This window comes from Mustela putorius, unplaced genomic scaffold, assembly GCF_011764305.1.
Source record: "Mustela putorius furo isolate JIRA1106 unplaced genomic scaffold, ASM1176430v1.1 tig00000145_pilon_pilon_pilon, whole genome shotgun sequence".
Lineage (NCBI taxonomy): Eukaryota > Metazoa > Chordata > Mammalia > Carnivora > Mustelidae > Mustela > Mustela putorius.
This window is the reverse complement of record NW_025421294.1, coordinates 3,767,315-3,787,192: the sequence shown is the minus strand read 5'-3', so window position 1 is coordinate 3,787,192 and position 19,878 is coordinate 3,767,315. Positions and strand designations below refer to the sequence as shown.

General features: G+C 39.3%; 1 protein-coding gene across 11 annotated transcripts in view; it reads left to right on the top strand.

Moving 5' to 3' along the window:
• Positions 1-19,878, top strand: part of MAST4 (microtubule associated serine/threonine kinase family member 4) — a 562,814-nt gene that overhangs the window by 435,201 nt on the left and 107,735 nt on the right. For all 11 annotated transcript variants that reach the window (XM_045075267.1, XM_013062463.2, XM_045075266.1 and 8 more), the window contains one exon: positions 4,811-4,899. In XM_045075267.1, the coding sequence (XP_044931202.1) occupies positions 4,811-4,899 (89 nt within the window). The remainder of the gene's footprint in view (positions 1-4,810; positions 4,900-19,878) is intronic.

Below are 19,878 nucleotides of genomic sequence, written 5' to 3'. Positions count from 1 at the left end.
TGATCTTCCTGGCAAATGGGAGGCCCTGTTGGTGTTGGTTAGGAAATGGACCAGCTCCTTGTAGAATGCTTTGTGATCGGATCGGTGAACTCGGAGCAGGAGGCATGCCCTGTGCAATCCTCACTTCACCTGCCAGAGCCCAAAACCAGGCAGACAAAACAGTTTTTTTGTGCTAGCCTGGTGTCACCCTACAGTATGCCCACACCCTGTGCCCATCTAGCTGTGATGTCCCTCCAGGTCATTCTGTCTCTCCCTGCCTTGCTTCCTAGTGCACCCACCCCGAAGTACTTCCATTGTCTTTCCACTTCCCATTCTTCTCAGATCCCAGGTCCATGGTCAGCGGTATTTGTTGTACTGTGTGCGTGTTGCGTGTGTATAGTTCGTGCATGGGTGGAGGAACTAAAGAATGAAGTAAAAAGAAGTACTTTCTCAAAATCTTCATTCTCTATCCTGGTCTACTGTTTGCCTTGGTCTCAGGTTGTCTCTGGCTGCTGCTTGGGCTCAGTTGCAATTTTGCAAAAAAGAATCTGTGTCATTGCGTCACCTTCCAAACTGATGGCACAAAGTGCGCATGTGCTGCAGAGGCGGCATGCCTCCCTGTGTTGCTCCAGGCAGAGAACCAAAGAGGCGAATGTGCCTCTTTGGGTATTCCTGTGTTTGGCTCCCACATCCAAGCAGAGTCAGGGGAAAGGGCTTCCATTCTTTTCTGAAGAGTGGAGCAGAGAGAATGCACTATGGGATGCAGAGCTGAAACTTGGGTGTATGACCATTCTTCAGTTTGACTTCTGCAATCCTATGACCTTTGTTCCAAAGGCCAAAAACTGGAAACAGTTCTACAAGCTTAGACGAGGATCAGTTTTAAACAAGTTGAGTTTTCTGCTGCGGTAGAAGTGGTAGTTCTGTCTTAACTGGCAGGACATCCCCTGTTTTTTTTCCTGGGATGACTCTGCTTGAGAAAAAGCAAGGAAGGCTGAATGGACTCAGTCATGCTGGGGATAAAGGAATGAACCTGAATTTTGTCTATGGGGCAGCGTATCTATCTCCTCTTTCTTCACTTTATGGATTAAATGAGTGTGGCATAGTCACCACCATGTGGGGAGCTCATTTTGTGCTTGGATACCATGAGCCTCTCCTTACGCCTGCAGGACAACCTGGAGGAATAAATGATGACCCCAGAGGTCCACTCAGCATTTTGTACCTGTGTCATCACTGTGGGCAGTGTCAGGTGCAGTGGCGGTGTATATAGTAAATGCTCATGGGTCCTGCCAGCTAAAAATTGTTTTACTAGGGGTTAAAATCAGATTTTTTTTTTTAATTCTTTTTTTTTAACTAGGCTCCACCCCCAGCGTGGAGCTCAGTGTGGGGCTTGAACACACGGCCCTGAGATCAAGACCTGAATTGAGCTCAAGATTCGTGCACAACTGACTGAGCCACTCAGGTGCCACTAAAACCAGATTTTAATTCATTCATTGGGAACCAGGTACCTAGAACAATAAAATGAGGTAATGTCAGGGTTATTGGAAGCAAGCTGTATTGAGATTGGATGAATGCCAGTGTCCCCTCCCCCACCCATGGAAAGTTGTCTACAGAATATCACAGAGTACCCCAGGATTTTATTTTATTTTTTTAAAAGATTTTATTTATTTATATATTTAAGAGAGGGAGAATGAGAGAGAGCATGAGAGGGGAGAGGTTAGAGGGAGAAGCTGAATCCCTGCCGAGCAAGGAGCCCAATGTAGGACTCCATCCCGGGCCTCCGGGATCATGACCCAAGCCAAAGGCAGTTGCCTACCCTACTAAGTCACCCAGGCACTGGGACCCCAGGATTTTAAAAGCACTAATATTACACTAATATATATATATATATATATATATATACATACATACACACATACATATATATACATATATATACAATATATATACAGATATTACATATATATGTATATACATGTGTATATATAATATATGTATACATATATACATATATATGTATTTCCATATATATACATATATTAGATACAATATTATGTTATATATATATCTATATATATATATATATATATATATCTCAAGAATTAGGTATTTTGGGGTTAAATACAATCTAAAATTCCTCTTTACCCTAAGGATTTTAGCAATAAATAAATTTATTTGTGAGGCCAAGGCACTACTTCATGAGTATGGAGATGTAATACATAGGAATCTGTATTTTTATAAAGTTTGGTTTTGTATTTCATGTTAAAAAACTTCCTGTTTGATTGTTGAGAGATTCAAGTCTATTTAATTTTAATACTGTCTCTACCTTCATGCTCAAGATCATAGAGAGGTTAGAGAAGACCGTTTCGACTTTGATTGTTCGTAACATTTGTCAATAAGATATGCCTCTGATTATTTAAGGTTTTGTATAAAATGTTCCCTCTGCCTTGTTTTTAACTTTTTCCTTGTTCCCATATTCATAGATGAAGAATCCTTTTTTCTTTTGCTCTAAATTGCATTCATAATCATTAGTTTGTAAAGATTACTGTCTTTTTAGAGAGTAGGCAAACAAAGGATGAATGTAATTTAAATTTACCATATTTTTATACTTTGTATTTTAATGTTTTTTACAGTAAGCAAACAAGTGTATTCTATTTCTGGGTTTTATTTAAAGATTTCTTTGTGATTCTTTTTTTTTTTTTTTTTTTTTTTAATCACATTTTTAAAATCAGAACTTTCCTGCCTTTTCTTGGTAGGCTTTAAGTAACTGACATAATTTTGAAAATTTCTTTTGTTTTTCTTTGTTTTAAATTTAAATCATTGTCTATTTATTTTGCCCATAGTAGTGTACTAGTTATTCTATATGTTTGTTGGGAAGATTCAATTTTTTAAGGTTTTCTTCAAGAAATACCATTTTTTAGATTTTAAGTTCTTATGTTTCACCTGTATCCCTCATTAGGTTACTATTTCTATTGATTTACATTTACTGAAAACTTTATTTACATATATAAACATTAGTAATTGAATGTCAAGAGAGAATCTTCATAAGTGATTTAGATCAAATGCTAAAGTGCTCGCTTCGGCAGCACATATACTAGATCAAATGCTAAATGTAAAAAATAATACAGCCATCTTTCTAGCAGTTAACTCATATTTCAGTTAATTTGGTTAAATTAACAAATAACTTGGCTGAGATTTCCAGAGTATAAATCTGTCATTTGTAATTTCTTTTATTAACATTAACAAGATGATATGTTTACTATTCCTGTATTGGAATGAAAGAAGACATCAATTTGAATTAACACTAAATAAATTATAAAGTATCTTTTTAAAACAATCATACTATCTGATTTAATGATTATGAATTTTGAATTTAATAGGTCATATATAGTTCTTGATAGATGAGTTGATAGTATCACAGTCCACCTTTATAATTAAGTATCAAGGGTCTATTCTTAATCAGCAATTCTTTAAGGCTAAACGTGATCTTAATTACACTCACAGAAATGCTAAGGGATGTTGATTGCTTCAGTAAGGAAAATAAAATGATGCAGCCTGACCTTAACAAATTATAAATAAGGGAATGTTGACAAATGATAATAAGCAGCAAACTTTTAAGGGAGAGGATTGGTTCCCAAGTCAATATTGCTGAAAGAAATTGAGTTTGGTCTTTAAATGTATTATTTGAATATTGAGAAATGTTCCTTTCAAATATTCCGCGCAAACTCTCAAATATGTCTATGGTATCTAATTTGGAAGTCAGGTGAAAACTTCTCTTTGAAGCGCCTGTTAAAACAGGTATATTCTGAATTCAAGAAGAGATTATGATAAACCTTCAGTGGTAGTTGAGGGCAGCCCAAGTGTAGGAGGATAGAATGACAGTGCCCTGAACCTTACTATAGGTGAATTTGGTGAGGTGACCTGCTGGATTTTACTCCCCTTTTTCTCACTACTTTATTGCTAATAGAGAATGCAGTGCCAGTCTGCACTGAAGGAAAAGTACATGAAGGGGAGATCATTTTCGCGTCATCATCAGCCAGTTTCATGTTTATCTTATTCTTTGCTGCTTGTGAGAGTTATCTGCGAATCCAAATATGTATTTTATAACTTGGTCCAGGCAGAAACAGGAAAGAGTAGTTGCCCTTTGCCCGAATGTAGCAGGTTGTTTCTATTGAGTGGGTACCCAGGATAAAAAGAGTAGGTAGTGTGCCTTTGGCAAAAGGCTTTCACTATTATTGTAATACCAACTAGGGTCCATTTTTATGATTCCAAAATATTTACCTTATTGAGGAATTTGAGTGGAGTATTCAAGATGAAAAATGAATCAGTAGTGAAATACATCTTGGGCATCAGCTGCTCTATTGACAAAAGGCACAAATAGGAAATTTGTCTAAATAATTAGATTTTTAATTAGTGCATCATTGTAAGATGAATGTCATTGCGCTTCACTGCATGTAATTTTGTATTAGAAATTTCATGTCAACAGAGATGCTACCTGTGGTTTGCTGATTTGAATCATTAATTTATCACTTGGGTGTATGGCGTGTCACCTATTTGCAGTCGGGAGCAGAAAGAAGGCATTTAATTACAACTTCACTGGTAGTGAAACATATTGACGGTGTTATGCAATATGAATACATTATATTTTCTAATATTCAGGGTGCAGCCACCCCTCAAATATTAGTTGAGTGCGTATTAACTTGCAAAGCTTTAAGCCGCAGCCTGAGCAGATAGGTTGCTGAACCTCTAGTATCTGTGTATATTGAATATTCCTGGACATTAGTGACATTATATGTGCTTTTTAAAACTTTGATTTTGTTTTTCCTTTTCACAGTTGCCGAACAAGCAACCGGAAAAGCTTGATAGGCAATGGACAGTCACCAGCACTGCCTCGACCACACTCACCTCTCTCTGCTCATGCAGGTAACGACTTACCCTTTCTTGAGTTGTGTCTTCCTTCTTCTTGCTGGTTCTTAAAATAATCCAAGCATTTTGAAATTCAGGTGTGGCTTTCCCGCTTATCTTGGTTTTCCTTTTGTTTTATCAGTACTTTGTTCTTTCTGATAAGTTAGCCCAAACCTCATCCTCTCTTTCAGAGTGTTTGGACACTGAAATTGAGAAGTTTTTTTTATATGGGATCCTTTTTTAGTTATTGATTTCTCCATTTCTAAATCTGTGGATCCTGCAAGACAGGTTTCTATGTTGGGATTATCTCTGGGTAATGCAGATGTGTTAGTTCACATGAAGAGGATCAGTGTTCAGAACTCTGGGGAAGGAAAAATACCTTTTTCCCTGCCCTTTTAAGTTCTTCACTGGGAGCCTTCTAACCCAAGACAGATTAACAAGAGAAGAGCAACAGGTTTATTTAATGAAGATGTCTATGACACAGGAGCCTTCATGAGGGAATGGAAACCCAGAGACATGGTTGAACTGAGTGAATTGATGCTAGGTTTGAGGAAGAGTGAAAAGTTGTGCGAGGAAAGGGCAGAAATGAGCTAACTCTAGTAAACCGGGGCAAACTGAGCAAGAGCTGTACATTTGCAATCTCTATCCATTGTCTTCAGGAATCAAGACGCTCCTTTTCTTTAAGTGCAGATCCACAGAACCTTCCTGCACATGCCATTTCTCCTATTTCTTCAGCTTAAAATACTGTTGGTCAGGATGCCATATTTTGAGGCTATGTGTCTTAACCTCTTTCAGAACCATTCAGCATTTATTCTCCCTAAAGTTGAACTTACCCGTTACTTACATTCCCTGTTACAAATAATGCTGCTAGTAACAGTCTAGGATATATCTTCTCTAGTATGTGTGCAAGAGTTTATCTCAGATCTTACCTGGAAATGGCAGATATAACTTATTTATTACATCTATAATCATTATAGGGATAGTGAAGATTAAGATATGAGTCCTTGGGGACGCCTGGGTGGCTCAGTTGGTTGAGCGTCTGCCTTCGGCTCAGGTCATGATCCCAGCGTCCTGGGATCGAGTCCCACATCGGGCTCCTTGCTCGGCAGGGAGCCTGCTTCTCCCTCTGCCTCTGCCTGCCATTCTGTCTGCCTGTGCTTGCTCTCTCTCCCTCTCTCTGACAAATAAATAAAATATTAAAAAAAAAAAAAAAAGATATGAGTCCTTGGCCTCAAGTACCAATTATAAGCAAAGTATAGCCACATTAGAAAAACTGTGTAGTGAAGATTACTGTGAATGTTGGGGTTTTTTGTTTTTTGTTTTTTGTTATTTTTAATTATCCATGATGTTGCAAGGTAGAGAAGGGTTCATTCCAACCAGGAAAGTATGGGAGAGTTTGAAGGAGCCACTTAGTCAAGATGCTGAAAGCCAAGCAAGACTCGGGCTGGTAGAAATGGGGTGAGAGAAGAGGCATTGCCAGTGTGGTTGGAGTGGGGCATGCTTGTTGGATTGTAAGAAAACATGAAGGTGGAGAAAGAGGTGGAAGAGAATCCAAGGGATTTGGATTTGGATTGCCTTTCAAGGATTTGAGGAGGATCTGTGTTTTGAGAAGCTGGCTTGAGGATTGTGAAGGATGACGGGTGGAAAAGATGGATGAGTAAGCCTTAAATCATTGTACTCTGGTAGAAGCTCTAACCCCAGTGGGCTTTCCGATGATACTCATTTCCTATTTAAAAATAGGGCTCTGACTCTTTCCTGAAGGCAATCCTTTTGCTCAGGGGTTGCTTTCAAATTGAGATGGGGAGTTAACAGTAACCGGTTTGGGGAGAAGAAACAAGAGAGAGAGAGATAGTTGCCCCTTAGGAACAAAACTTTATTTTCTCTTTAGTAATAAATAAAAGATGGCAAAGCAAAAAAGGTAAAACAAGAGTTGATAAAATTATGATACTAAAGTAAGACCACGGAAGTTCAGAGATACCATTCTCAGATAGAACTTGCACGTATACACAGGAGGGCATGGTCTAGACTCTTCGTAGCCACACTGTAATAGCTAAACATCTGAAGCCCCCTAAGTAGCTTTCGGTTGAAAAATGGGTAAATGAGTTGTGGCATAGTCATCACAGAACACTGTGCACAAAGGAAGTATTAACACCACGCCTGTCTGCATGGACGCAACTCTGAGAGTGTTGGACAGCAAAAGCCAACTTGCGAAAAAAGTTAGTTGAAACCATTCATGTAAGGTTAGCATGAAGCTATAAACAGTATTTTGTTTAGGGATACCCACATATACTCTTAAACATGTATATACATTTCTTTTAAGCGCCTAAAGGAAAACATAATCCTTTTAAAGAGAGATTCCATGGTAGTAATCACCTCTGAGAAGGTGTGAGGGAGATATCGCTGGGGGAGGGGGAAGCAGTTGGTAATAGTGGATTTCCACAACTCCTCGATGACCACCCAGCTACTTCTGTCATTACTGTTTATACCGTGGAGATGTATATTTACATCATTATCAAAACAGTGAAAGGTGACAGAGGGGCAAGCAAGGCCAAATACCTACTTGGGGCTGGAATTCTATCTATCTTTTTTTTTTTTAAGAGTTGCAGTCTTGGGGCGCCTGGGTGGCTCAGTCGGTTGAGCTGCTGCCTTCGGCTTGGGTCATAATCTCAGGGTCCTGGGATCAAGTCCCACATCGGGCTCCTTGCTCGGTGGGGACGCTGCTTCTCTCTCTGCCTGCTTCTCTGCCTGCTTGTGTGCTCTCTCTCTCTGTCAAATAGATAAATAAATAAAATCTTTAAAATAAAAAAAAAAGATGGGCACCTGGGTGGCTCAGTGGGTTAAGCCACTGCCTTCGGCTCAGGTCATGATCTCAGGGTCCTGGGATCGAGTCCCGCATCGGGCTCTCTGCTCAGCAGGGAGCCTGCTTCCTCCTCTCTCTCTCTCTGCCTGTCTCTCTGCCTACTTGTGATCTCTCTCTGTCAAATAAATAAATAAAATCTTTAAAAAAAAAAAAAAATAAAATAAAAGAGTTGCAGTCTTGTTTTTTTAGAGAGAGAACAAATGTACGTGTAGGGCAGTGGGGGAGGGCAGAGGGAGAAGGAGAGAGAGAAAATCTCATTCAGACTGCACACCCAGCATGGGGCCTGACGCAGGGCTTGTTCTCATGACCCCGAGATCATGACCTGAGCTGAAGTCAAAAGTTGGACGCTTGAGCGCCTGAGCTACCCAGATGCCCCTGGAATTGTTTCTTTACTTTCATCCTGAAGAGTTGGGGTAATATACACAAGTGCTAAGTGTATCATGAATTTTATTTCTTATGTGTAATTCAGTAGTGATTAAAAACTTCAATCCTATTCCTCTCTGTAGTGTTCTGTAGTAATTGTACCCTAGTTTATGTGCCCGCTGATGAGTCTTTTTATTGCTGTGATTTTCTTCAGTGCTAATATTGAGAGTAGAGAAAATGTGGTGAAGACTTTAATGATCCTTTTAATTATTTTTCTTTTTCTCTATGTAGACTTAGCTTGAATTCTTTTCTCTTCAGACATAATCAGAGGAGTAGGCAGAGAGAAGCCTGTCTGTCAGGTTCTGACGGCATTTTCCCTCAGGTCGAAGAGCCAACAGGTTTTTATTTGCTCAGAACCTGTAGAACTCTGTCAGACTTAATTTGTGAGACATGGTATTTGTCACAATCTGGTAGTTTCCTATTTATGTATAATAAGAGGAGGAAATGTAAATTAAATAAAGACCAGTCCTCCTGTCTTGATGATGGTAAATGCCTGCCCATTCACCTTGCCTCATAGCCTCTTCCTTCCCGTTGCTGTCTTCTGTGTCATGTGTTTGAGACAAAGAATGCCAGGGAGAATTCCCAACTGTCTTTACAAAACACAAGCGAAAGAAAAACCACCATCTTTCAGTGCTTACTGACCCAAAGATAAAGTTAGACTTTTTATTTCTTTATTTATTTTAGGTCAGGCTTATGTGAATCAGGCCACTCATCGCTGACACATGAATTAATCCCCTGTCAAATGAATTGTTAGAGATGAGAACATGAGTTCACTTGTGCGGATGTGTCGGTAGGGCTCTAAGGAAAGAGAGCCCGGCATAGTGTTCTGGAGCTTATCTCTACGAACAAAATAGTGTTTGTTGAGAGCAAGGGATTCCTGAAAGAGCAGTGAATAGGAGTCCCATTAAAAAACAAAACAAAACAAAACAAAACAAAAAAACAAAAGCAGAAAATCACAGGCTCCTGGTTCTGGGAAGATTTTAAGCATGAAATTTAATCCAGAGGCTCCAAAGGAAAAGACTAGTGTATCTCCCCTAACATGAAGATTTCTCTGTAGTAAATAAAATCAAAAGGAAACGAAGTGTGAGAAATCTTTTTATGCCCATAATAGATAAGTATCTGATTGCCTTAACACAGGCACAAAGAGCTTGTATAAATTGATAGGAAAATGGCGAATGCACCCAAGATGTCAATGGCACATCATAGAAAACAGATCAAAATGTCCCCCCAAAAGTATGAAATGATTCATTGCACTCGTGAGAGAAACGTGAGCCATAGTAGAGTATCATTCACCTGACATATTGTCAAAAACTATAAAACTGACAGACTCCAAAGACAGCAAGATTGTAGAGAAAGAGGTCCTGCCACGTGACATCAGTATCAATGATGTGACTGGTGATGCCCTTTTGGTTGTAGCAGTTTGCCCTGTTGGTGAAAACTGCAACTGCATTTACCCTTTGGCTCAACCAGTTCATCTCTAGGAAATAATCTAGTGAGATTCTCGCAAAATAACAGAAGATAACAAGGCTAGTGACTTGTAAATCACAGATGGAAAGTAAAGTTATTACCATTTCATCATTTAACATGTCCTTCAGTAGGGGACTGGTTTTGTGGAAAATGATTCAGACGTACAGCCCAGCACTGCATGGTTGTTAGAGAGAGATAGACTTTCATGTTCTGATATTAGACTGATGCTCAAGATGGGTGGTTAAGTGAAAAAATACACTGTGTAATTTTCTATGTGTGTGTGTGTGTTTTAGACAGCATAGATGCATATAGGCACACTTGTATATCATGCATATTCATAGGCAATTTTGGAAGGAGAAAGGAGAGACTTAGCACTGTTAATCGTTGGGGACTAGGAAGGTAGGGAAATTAGCATACAGTGGTTTTATACTAAAATAAGGCTCTAAAAATAAGCCAATAAAGAAAACAAAACAATACCCACCTTAGTTTTCTCTTGTAGTGTAATAAATTACCAAAAATGTACTGGCTTAATACACTTAATACAGTGTCCGTGTATTAATTTTATGCTTCTGTGGGGCAGATATCTGGGTACACTGACTTGCTTGAGCTCAGGGGATTCTCAAGCTATCAGAAGGCCAAAATCAAAGAAAGGTGGGAAGTCCCAAGTTCCTAGTTCCCGAGGACCCCTCACCCAGTGTTTCTGCTTAGAGTATCATAAGTCCAAAATCAGAGTATCTGTTGGGCTGGGCTCTTATCTGGAGACGAGGAAAGAATCTGCTTCCAAGCTCGTGGAGGTTGTGAACAGATTCACATCCCTGCGAGTAGAGGAATGAGATCCCTGTCTCATCTTGACCATTGGCCAGAGGTTCCTTTCACCCTCTGGAGGCTACGGTCCTCTCCCTGCAAGCCTCTGCCAGCACAGCCAGTCCTTCTCATGCTTCAGGTCTCGAACTTTGCCTGCCATCAGCCAGAGCACATTTTTTCTTTGAAAAGGCTTATCTGATTGGGTAGTGACTCCAGGCCTTTTAAGTCCTAAGAGCATACGTTGCCCCCTTCCAAAATACCTAACCTTTTGTGTCTTCAGAAGTTGTTCTTACCAGGAATTTGCAGGTAACTGTTGAGATTCATTTATAAGAATGTTTTTGGAAGAAAAGATGGAAAGGAGTCTCACGTTCCTATTGGACAATGCTAGGAATTGTTACAGACAGGAAATATCCCTAAGGTTAGGTTAATATGTTGTTGGAAAAAGGTTCATAAATTATTTTATAATAATGAAGTACCTCATGTCTGAAGGGTGAGTCACTGGCTTATTTGTTGCCGCAATGTTCACCAGGCCCTTCTTCAAAGCTGTAACTGGACTAAAGGGGGCCTGTAGAGGCAGAAATAATCAGAGAACCGGAGAGCGTCTATTCCACGGAGAAATTTAGAACACACGGAACAGCACTGGGATGGGCGCATGGAGGTTGGGCAGCACAACAGACCATTGCTTGTCCCTCTCGTGTGACTAGTCCCTGTGGACGTTGTGGTTCATGTTTCATCATCTTCCTTCTTCCCCACCTCTTGGGGGCCAGGAGACGTGGGCTTAACGACCCACTGCATGCATTAAGGGAGAAACTATGAGATACCATGGGTATTTTTTCAGTAGGGTTTTTCTCAGTTCAGAAAATGGTGAGTACCTTCCTCTTTGGGACTTGTTTTGGAGTTTCTTCTTGAGCCCCACAATGAGAAAGGGTGAGTCCACTTTACAACGTGCATTTGTGCTGTATTGGTGTTCTCATTCATCAGGCGGGACTCTGAAGAGGACTGAGGTACACGCAGGAGTTTCTACAGACAGGTATTGCTGATGCAAAGAATTGGAAGTGAGTAGTCTGGCAATGAGATAGAGACAGGGAAAAAATAAACACTGTGGAGTTCAGAGAAGATAATCTGGGGTAGAACAGGGGGAGCAAGGGTTCCAGGGTGCCAGAGGTGTCCCTGAGACTGAGGTGTTCCCCAGTGTTGGTGGGGAACTTTGTCTCTACATACTGTGCCGAGAATGGGAACCCTAAGCTTGGAAGGTATGCAGCTGGGCAATAACGGATTTAGCAAAACCTGAAATGTGGGCGCTGAGTGCCAACCAAGTCCTTAATCGGCTTACTAACATCCACATAATGCGGTGCCATTTTAAAGAAGAAGTGTAAAATCTCTTAAGAAATGCAACAGGCCACATGTCCGTGATTCTGATCTTCCAGGCTGGTGTGGCTAAAAAATAAAATGGAATATTCCGATTCTTACAGTGAAAACTGATAGTTTGTAGGAAAGAGGAGAAATGTCATGGAAGATAGGAATATCCTATCAAGTTACACAACCACTTGCTAACATTTTATTTCTTGTCCTTTTTCCTGTGGGTGTGTGAACTTGGGTATATGTGTGCATGTGGCTGTTGAAGTTTCTGTGTTAGTGCACCCTTGCCAGCGCTCATGGTATAGAGTTTTAGGTTCCACAATATAAGCCAAACAATATCATAGAATTTTTTCCAATTTAATTGAGAAATAATCGACATAGAACATGATATTAGTTTCTGATGTACAACATAATGATTTGGTATTTGCATCTATTGGGAAGTAAGTTTAGTGAACATCCATCCCCTCATGTAGGTTTTACTTTTTTTTTTTTTTTTTTTAAAGATTTTATGTATTTATTTGAGAGAGAGAAAGAGTGCATGAGCAGGGTGAGGAACAGAGGGAGAAGCAGACTCTTTGCTGAGCGAGGAACCCAATGACAGGCTCGATCCCAGGACCCTGGGATCATAACGCGAGCTAAAGGGAGACACCTAACTGATTGAACCACCCAGGTGCCTCAAGGTGATACATTTTTTCTTATGATGAGAACTTCTAGGATTTACTCTCTTAGAAGCCTTAATTATACAGTACAGTTTTGTACAGCAAGGTGGGTTTAGTTAACATTACATCCTGGAATTTATCTTAGAGTTGGAAGATGGACCTTTTGTATTTCTCAGAATTATTTCGCTTAGCATAATTTCATGATCCATTCATGTTGTTGCACTTGCAGTATTTCCTCCTTTTTTTAATGGCCGATTAGTAGTCCTGTAATTATACGTATACCACATTTTCTTTATGTATCCATCTCTTGATGGACACTTAGGTTGTTTCTATGTTTTAGCTATTATAAATAATGCTGCAGTGAACATATCTTCTTAGTGACTTTGTTTCCTTCAGATAGACACCAGAAGTGAAATTGCAAAATCATGTGCTATTTCTTTTCTTTTTGTTTTTTAACACTATCATTGTTGTGGTTTTTTTAATTAACATATAATGTATTATTTGCCCCCAGGGGTGTAGGTCTGTCAATCATCAGGCTTACGTACTTCGCAGCACTCATCATAGCACCTACCTTCCCCAATGTCCATAACCCAACAGCCCTCTCCATTGCCACCCTCTCCCCAGCAACCCTCAGTTTGTTTTGTGAGATTAAGAGTCTCTTATGGTTTGTCTCCCTCCCCAGTCCCATCCTGTTTCATATTTTCCTTCCCTACCCTCCAAACTCCCCACTTTGCCTCTCAAATTACTCATATCAGGGAGAGCATATGACAATTGTCTTTCCCTGATTGACTTATTTCACTCAGCGTAATACCCTCTAGTTCCATCCACACTGTTGCAAATGGCAAGATTTCATTTATTTGGATGGCTGCATAGTATTCCATTGTGTGTGTATATATATATATATATCTCACATCTTTTTTATCCATTCCTCTGTAGATGGACATCTAGGTTCTTTCCATAGTTTGGCTCTTGTGGGCATTGCTGCTATAAACATTCAGGTGCACATGCCCCTTCAGATCACTGCACTTGTATCTTTAGGGTAAATACCCAGTAGTGTGATTGCTGGGTCATAGGGTAGATTTTTCAACTTTTTGAGGAACCTCCGTGCTGTTTTTCAGAGTGGCTGCACTAGCTTGCATTCCCACCAACAGTGTAGGAGGATTCTCCTTTCTCCGCATCCTCACCAGCATCATATCATTTCCTAATTTGTTAATTTCAGCCATTCTGACTGGTGTGAGGTGGTATCTCATTGCGGTTTTGATTTGTATTTCCCTGATGCCGAGTGATGCTGAGCACTTTTTTATGTGTCTTTTGGCCATCTGGATGTCTTCTTTGCAGAAATGTCTCTTCATGTCTTCTGCCCATTTCTTGATTGGATTATTTGTTCTTTGGGTGTTGAGTTTGATAAGTTATTTATAGATATAGATATCTCTTTATCTGATACATCGTTTGCAAATATCTTTTCCCATTCTGTCAGTTGTCTTTTGGTTTTGTTGATTGTTTTCTGTGCAAAAGCTTTTGATCATGATGAAGTCCCAATAGTTCAATTTTGCCCTTGCTTCGCTTGCCTTGGGTGATGTTTCTAGGAAGAAGTTGCTGTGGCTGGGGTTGAAGAGTTGCCACCTGTGTTCTCCTCAAGGATTTTGATGGATTCCTTTCTCACATTGAGGTCTTTCATCAATCTTGAGTATATTTTTCTGTGTGGTGTTAAGGAAGTGGTCCAATTTCATTCCTCTGCATGTGGCTGTCCAATTTTTGCAACACCATTTGTTGAAAAGACTATCTTTTTTCCATTGGACATTCTTTCCTGCTTTGTCAAAGATTAGTTGACCATAGAGTTGAGGGTCTATTTCTGGGCTCTCCATTGTGTTCCATTGATGTATGTGTCTGTTTTTGTGCCAGTACCATACTGTCTTGATGATGACAGCTTTGTAATAGAGCTTGAAGTCTGGAAAGCTAATCAACATTAGCTTTCTTTTTCAACATTCCTCTGGCTATTGGAGGTCTTTTCTGGTTCCATATAAATTTTAGGATTATTCCATTTCTTTGAAAAAAAATGGACAGTATTTTGATAGGGATTAACGTGTATTAAACGTGTAGATTGCTTTAGGTAGCATAGTCATTTTCATAATATTTGTTCTTCCAATTCATGAGCATGGAACATTTTTCCATTTCTTCGTGTCTTCCTCAATTTCTTTCATGAGTACTTTATAGTTTTCTGAGTACAGATTCTTTGCCTCTTTGGTTAGATTTATTCCCAAGTATCTTATGATTTTTGGGTGTAACTGTAAATGGGATTGACTCCTTAATTTCTCTTTCTTCTCTCTTGTTGATGTATAGAAATGCAACTGATTTCTGTGCATTGATTTTTATATCTGACACTTCACTGAATTCCTATACAAGTTGTAGCAGATTTGGAGTGGAGTCTTTTGGGTTTTCCAGATAAAGTATCATATCATCTGCAAAGAGTGATAGTTTGACTTCTTCTTGCTGATTCGGATGCTTTTTTTTTTTATTTTATTTTTAAAGATTTTATTTATTTATCTGACAGAGAGAGATCACAAGTAGGCAGAGATTTAGGCAGAGAGAGAAGGGGATGCAGGCTCCCCACTGAGCAGAGAGCCCGATACGGGGCTCGATCCCAGGACACTGGGATCATGACCTGAGCCGAAGGCAGCGGCTTAATCCACTGAGCCACCCAGGCGCCCCGATTCGGATGCTTTTAATTTCTTCTTGTAGGCTGATTGCTGAGGCTAGGAGTTCTAGTACTATGTTGAATAGCAGCGGTGATAATGGACATCCTTGCCATGTTCCTGACCTTAGCAGAAAAGCTCTCAGTTTTTCTCCATTGTGAATAATATTCGCTGTGGGTTTTTTCTAGATGGCTTTGATGATATTGAGATATGTACCCTCCGTCCCTACACTTTGAAGAGTTTTTATCAAGAAAGGATGCTGTACTTTGTCAAATGCTTTTCAGCATCTATTGAGAGTATCATATGGTTCTTGTTCTTTCTGTTATTAATGTAATGTATCACATTGATTGATTTGCGGATGTTGAACCAACCTTGCATCCCTGGAATAAATCCCACTTGGTCGTGGTGAATAATCCTTTTAATGTACTGTTGGATTCTATTGGCTAGTATTTTGGTGAGAATTTTCGCATCTGTGTTCATCAAGGATATTGGTCTGTAATTCTCCTTTTTGGTGGGGTCTTTGATTTTGGGATCAAGGTAATTCTGGCCTCATAAAATAAGTTTGGAAGTTTTCCTTCCATTTCTGTTTTTTTGGAACAGTTTCAGGAGAATAGGTATTAATTCTTCTTCATATGTTTGGTAGGATTCCCCTGGGAAGTCATCAGGCCCTGGGCGCTTGTTTTTTGGGGAGATTTTTGATGAGTGTTTCAATCTCCTTATGGTTATGGGTCTGTTCAGGTTTTCTCTTTCTTCCTGGTTCAGTTTTGGTAGTTTATATGTCTCCAGGAATGCATCCATTTCTTCCAGATTCTCAAATTCGGTGGCGTATAGTTGCTCATAATATATTCTTATAATTGTTTGTATTTCATTCGTGTTGGTTATGATCTCTCCTTTTTCATTCATGATTTTATTAATTTGGGTCCTTTCTCTTTTCTTTTTGATAAGTCTAGCCAGGAGTTTATCAATCTTATTTATTTTTTCAAAGAACGAACTCCTAGTTTCATTGATTTGTTCTATTGGGGTTTTTTTGTTTGTTTGTTTTCTATTTCTCTGATGTTTATTATTTCTCTTCTCCTGCTAGGTTTAGGCTTTCTTTGCTGTTCCTTTTCCAGCTCCTTTAGGTGTAGGGTTAGGCTGTATACTTGAGACCTTTCTTGTTTCTTGAGAAAGACTTGTATCACTATATCCTTTCCTCTGAGGACCGCTTTTGCTGTGTTCCACAGATTTTGAACTGTTGTGTTTTCATTATCATTTATTTCCATGAATTTTTTCAATTCTTCTTTAATTTCCCGGTTGACCCATACTTTCTTTAGTAGGATGCTCTTTAGCCTCCATATATTTAAGTTCTTTCCAACTTTCCTCTTGTGATTGAGTTCTAGCTTTAGAGCATTGTGGTCTGAAAATATGCAGGGAATGATCCCAATCTTTTGGTACCAGTTGAGACCTGATTTGTGACCCAGGATGTTATCTATTCTATAGAATGTTTCGTGTGCACTCGACAAGAATGTGTATTCTGCTGCTTTGGATTGGAGTGTTCTGAATATATCTGTGATGTGTGTCTGGTCCAGTGTGTCATTTAAGGTCTTCATTTCCTTTTTGATCTTTTGCTTGGATGATCTGTCCATTTAAGTGAGGGGGGTGTTAAAGTCCCGTACTATTATTTTATTATTGTCAATGTGTTTCTTTATTTTTGTTATTAATTGGTTTATATAGTGGCTGCTCCCATTTTAGGGGCATAGATATTTAACATTGTTAGATCTTCCAGTTGGACAGACCTTTTGAGTATGATATAGTGCCCTTCCTCATCTCTTATTATAGTCTTTGGCTTAAAATCTAATTGATCTGATATAAGGATTGCCACCCCAGCTTTCTTTTGATGCCCATTAGCATGGTAAATTGTTTTCCACCTCCTTTAAATCTAGAGTTGTCTTTGGGTCTAAAATGAGTTTCTTGTAGATAGCATATCAGTGAGTTTTTGTTTTTGTTTTTTTTTTTCCATTCTGATACCCTGTGTCTTTGGATGGGGGCATTTAGCCCATTTACATTCAGAGTAACTATTGAAAAATATGAATTTAGTGTCATTATATTGCCTGTAAAGTGACTGTTACTGTATATTGTCTCTGTTCCTTTCTGGTCTACTACTTTAAGGCTCTCTCTTTGCTTAGAGGACCCCTTTCAATATTTCAATATTTCATTTCAATATTTCAGTAATTGGTTTGGTGTTTACAAATTCTTTTAGTTTTTGTTTGTCCTGGAAGCTTTATATTTCTCCTTCTTCTTCTTCTTTTTTTTTTTTTTTAAAGATTTTATTTATTTATTTTACAGAGAGGGCACAAGTAGGCAGAGAGGCAGGCAGAGAGAGGTGTGGGGAAGCAGGCTCCCTGTTGAGCAGAGAGCCCAATTTGGGACTAGATCCCAGAACTCTGAGACCATGACCTGAGCTGAAGGCAGAGGCTTAACCCACTGAGCCACCCAGGCACCCCTCTCTTTCTATTTTCAAAGTAGCCTAGCTGGATATAGTATTCTTGGCTGCATGTTTTTCTCTTATAGTGCTCTGAATATATATCATGCTAATTCTTTCTGACCTGCCAGGTCTCTGTGGATAAGTCTGCTGCCAATCTAATATTTTCACCATTATATTACAGACTTCCTATCCCGTGCTGCTTTCAGGATTTTCTTTTTGTCACTAAGACTTGTAAGTTTTACTATTAGAAGATGGGGTATGGACCTGTTCTTATTGATTTTGAGGGGGTGGTTCTCTGTGCCTCCTGGATTTTGATGCTTATTCCCTTTGCCATATTAGGGAAATTCTCTACTATAATTCATTCCAATATACCTCTGCCCCCCTCTTTCTTTCTTCTTCTTCTGGAATCCCAATTATTCTAATATTCTTTAGTCTTATGGTATCACTTGTCTCTCAAATTCTCACCTCATGGTCCAGTAGTTGTTTGTCTCTCTTTTGCTCAGCTCTTTTTTCTCTGTCATTTGGTCTTCTGTATCACAATTTCTCTCTTCTGCCTCAATTTTCCTACCAGTAAGAGCCTCCATTTTTTATTGCACCTCATTAATAGCTTTTTAAATTTCAGTTTGGTTAGATTTTAGTTCTTTGATTTCTCCAGAAAGGGATTTTATTTCTCTGGACAACGTTTCTCTAATATCTTCCATTCCTTTTTCGAGCCCAGCGAGCACCTTGAGAATCGTCATTCTGGACTCTAGATCTTACATATTACCAATGTCCATATCAATTAGGTGCCTAGCCTTCAGTACTGCCTCTTGTTCTTTTTTTTGTGGTGAGTTTTTCAGCTTTGTCATTTTATCCAGATAAGAATATATGAATGAGAGAATAAAATACTAAAAGGGTGGTAAAGACCCCAGAAAAATGTACACTAACCACATCAGAAGAGACCCCAAATCAGTAGGAGAAAAAAGGGGGTAAAAAGAAATTTAAAAAAATTTTTTTAAATATATGTATGTATTAGACTGGTAAATAGAACAGAGCCACCCACTGGTTTGGAGTGTATTTTGATCTCTTAGAAGAAACTACCTCCCAAAATTTTAAGGGAAGTAAAAACTTCTATATATATACAAAAATAAGGGTAAACATGATGAAGTGACATAATATGACTGTAAAGATGAAAATTAAACAAAATTCTAAAAAAGGAATTGATAAGAAAATTTGTTGGAAAAAGAATGAAAAAAAAAAGTGGAGAGAATTTACTCAGCCTGGAGACTAGAACAAAGCCCTGTGTTAGATTGAGGGTCTATTTTGATCTATTAGAAGAAATTGTATCCCAAAATTTTTTATAAAAAGACCCTATTTGTATACAAAAAATAAAGTTAGATACAATGAAGGATAAAATTGACCATAATAATGAAGGTTTTAAAAAAAGTTTTCTAGAAAGTTATTGTTAAGATAAACTAGTTAAAAAACATTAAAAGAGGAACGAGGAAAAGTTAATAAAATTAGAAAAAGAAAAAAAATAAAAATTAAAAAAATTTAATTAACTTTGCAAAACTAACGAATCATGGGGAGAAAGCCATGAATTTCATGCTTTGCTTTCCTCTCCTATGGAATCCCACTGTTTTCCTTGATCAGTGAGCTTGGTCTTGGCTTGATGTTCTTGCTGATCTTCTGGGGAAGGGGCCTTGTGTCGTGATTCTCAAGTGTCTTTGCCCGAGGTGGAATTGCACCACCCTTGCCAGGGGCTGGGCTGCATCATCTGCTCCAGTTCGCTCTTGGGAGCTTTTGTTCCCTGAATGCGTTCTGTAGGGCTCTGGAGGACAGGAATGAAAATGGTGACCTCCCAGTCTCCAGCCTGGAGGTACCAAGAGCTCGGGGCCCCATTCTTCAGTGCGCCCATGGAGAAAAGCGGTCAGTCACTACTTTCTCCCTGGTCTCTGGCCGTGCTCCAAGCTGGTCCAGCCTGTGACCAAGGGTTTCTGTCTCTGGCACACGGCCCCGTTTGGAGTCTCCAAACCCAACAGATTCCTGCTGAGCTGCTCTCGGAAGAAGGTGGGTTCTCCCTGGATCTGCCCTTTGTGGGGTTCCTGCTCAAAGAGCAGTGGTCTGACTGTGCCACAGATCACAGTTTAAAGTGTCCCCAAGCTGAGAGTTCACTCCTCAGCTCCATCTCTATAGTCGTCTTCCCTGCTTTGATACCTGCAAGCTCTGCTACACTCAGACACCTCCATCCTTCTGTGACCCCACAGGACCTAAGACCACACTCTCCCT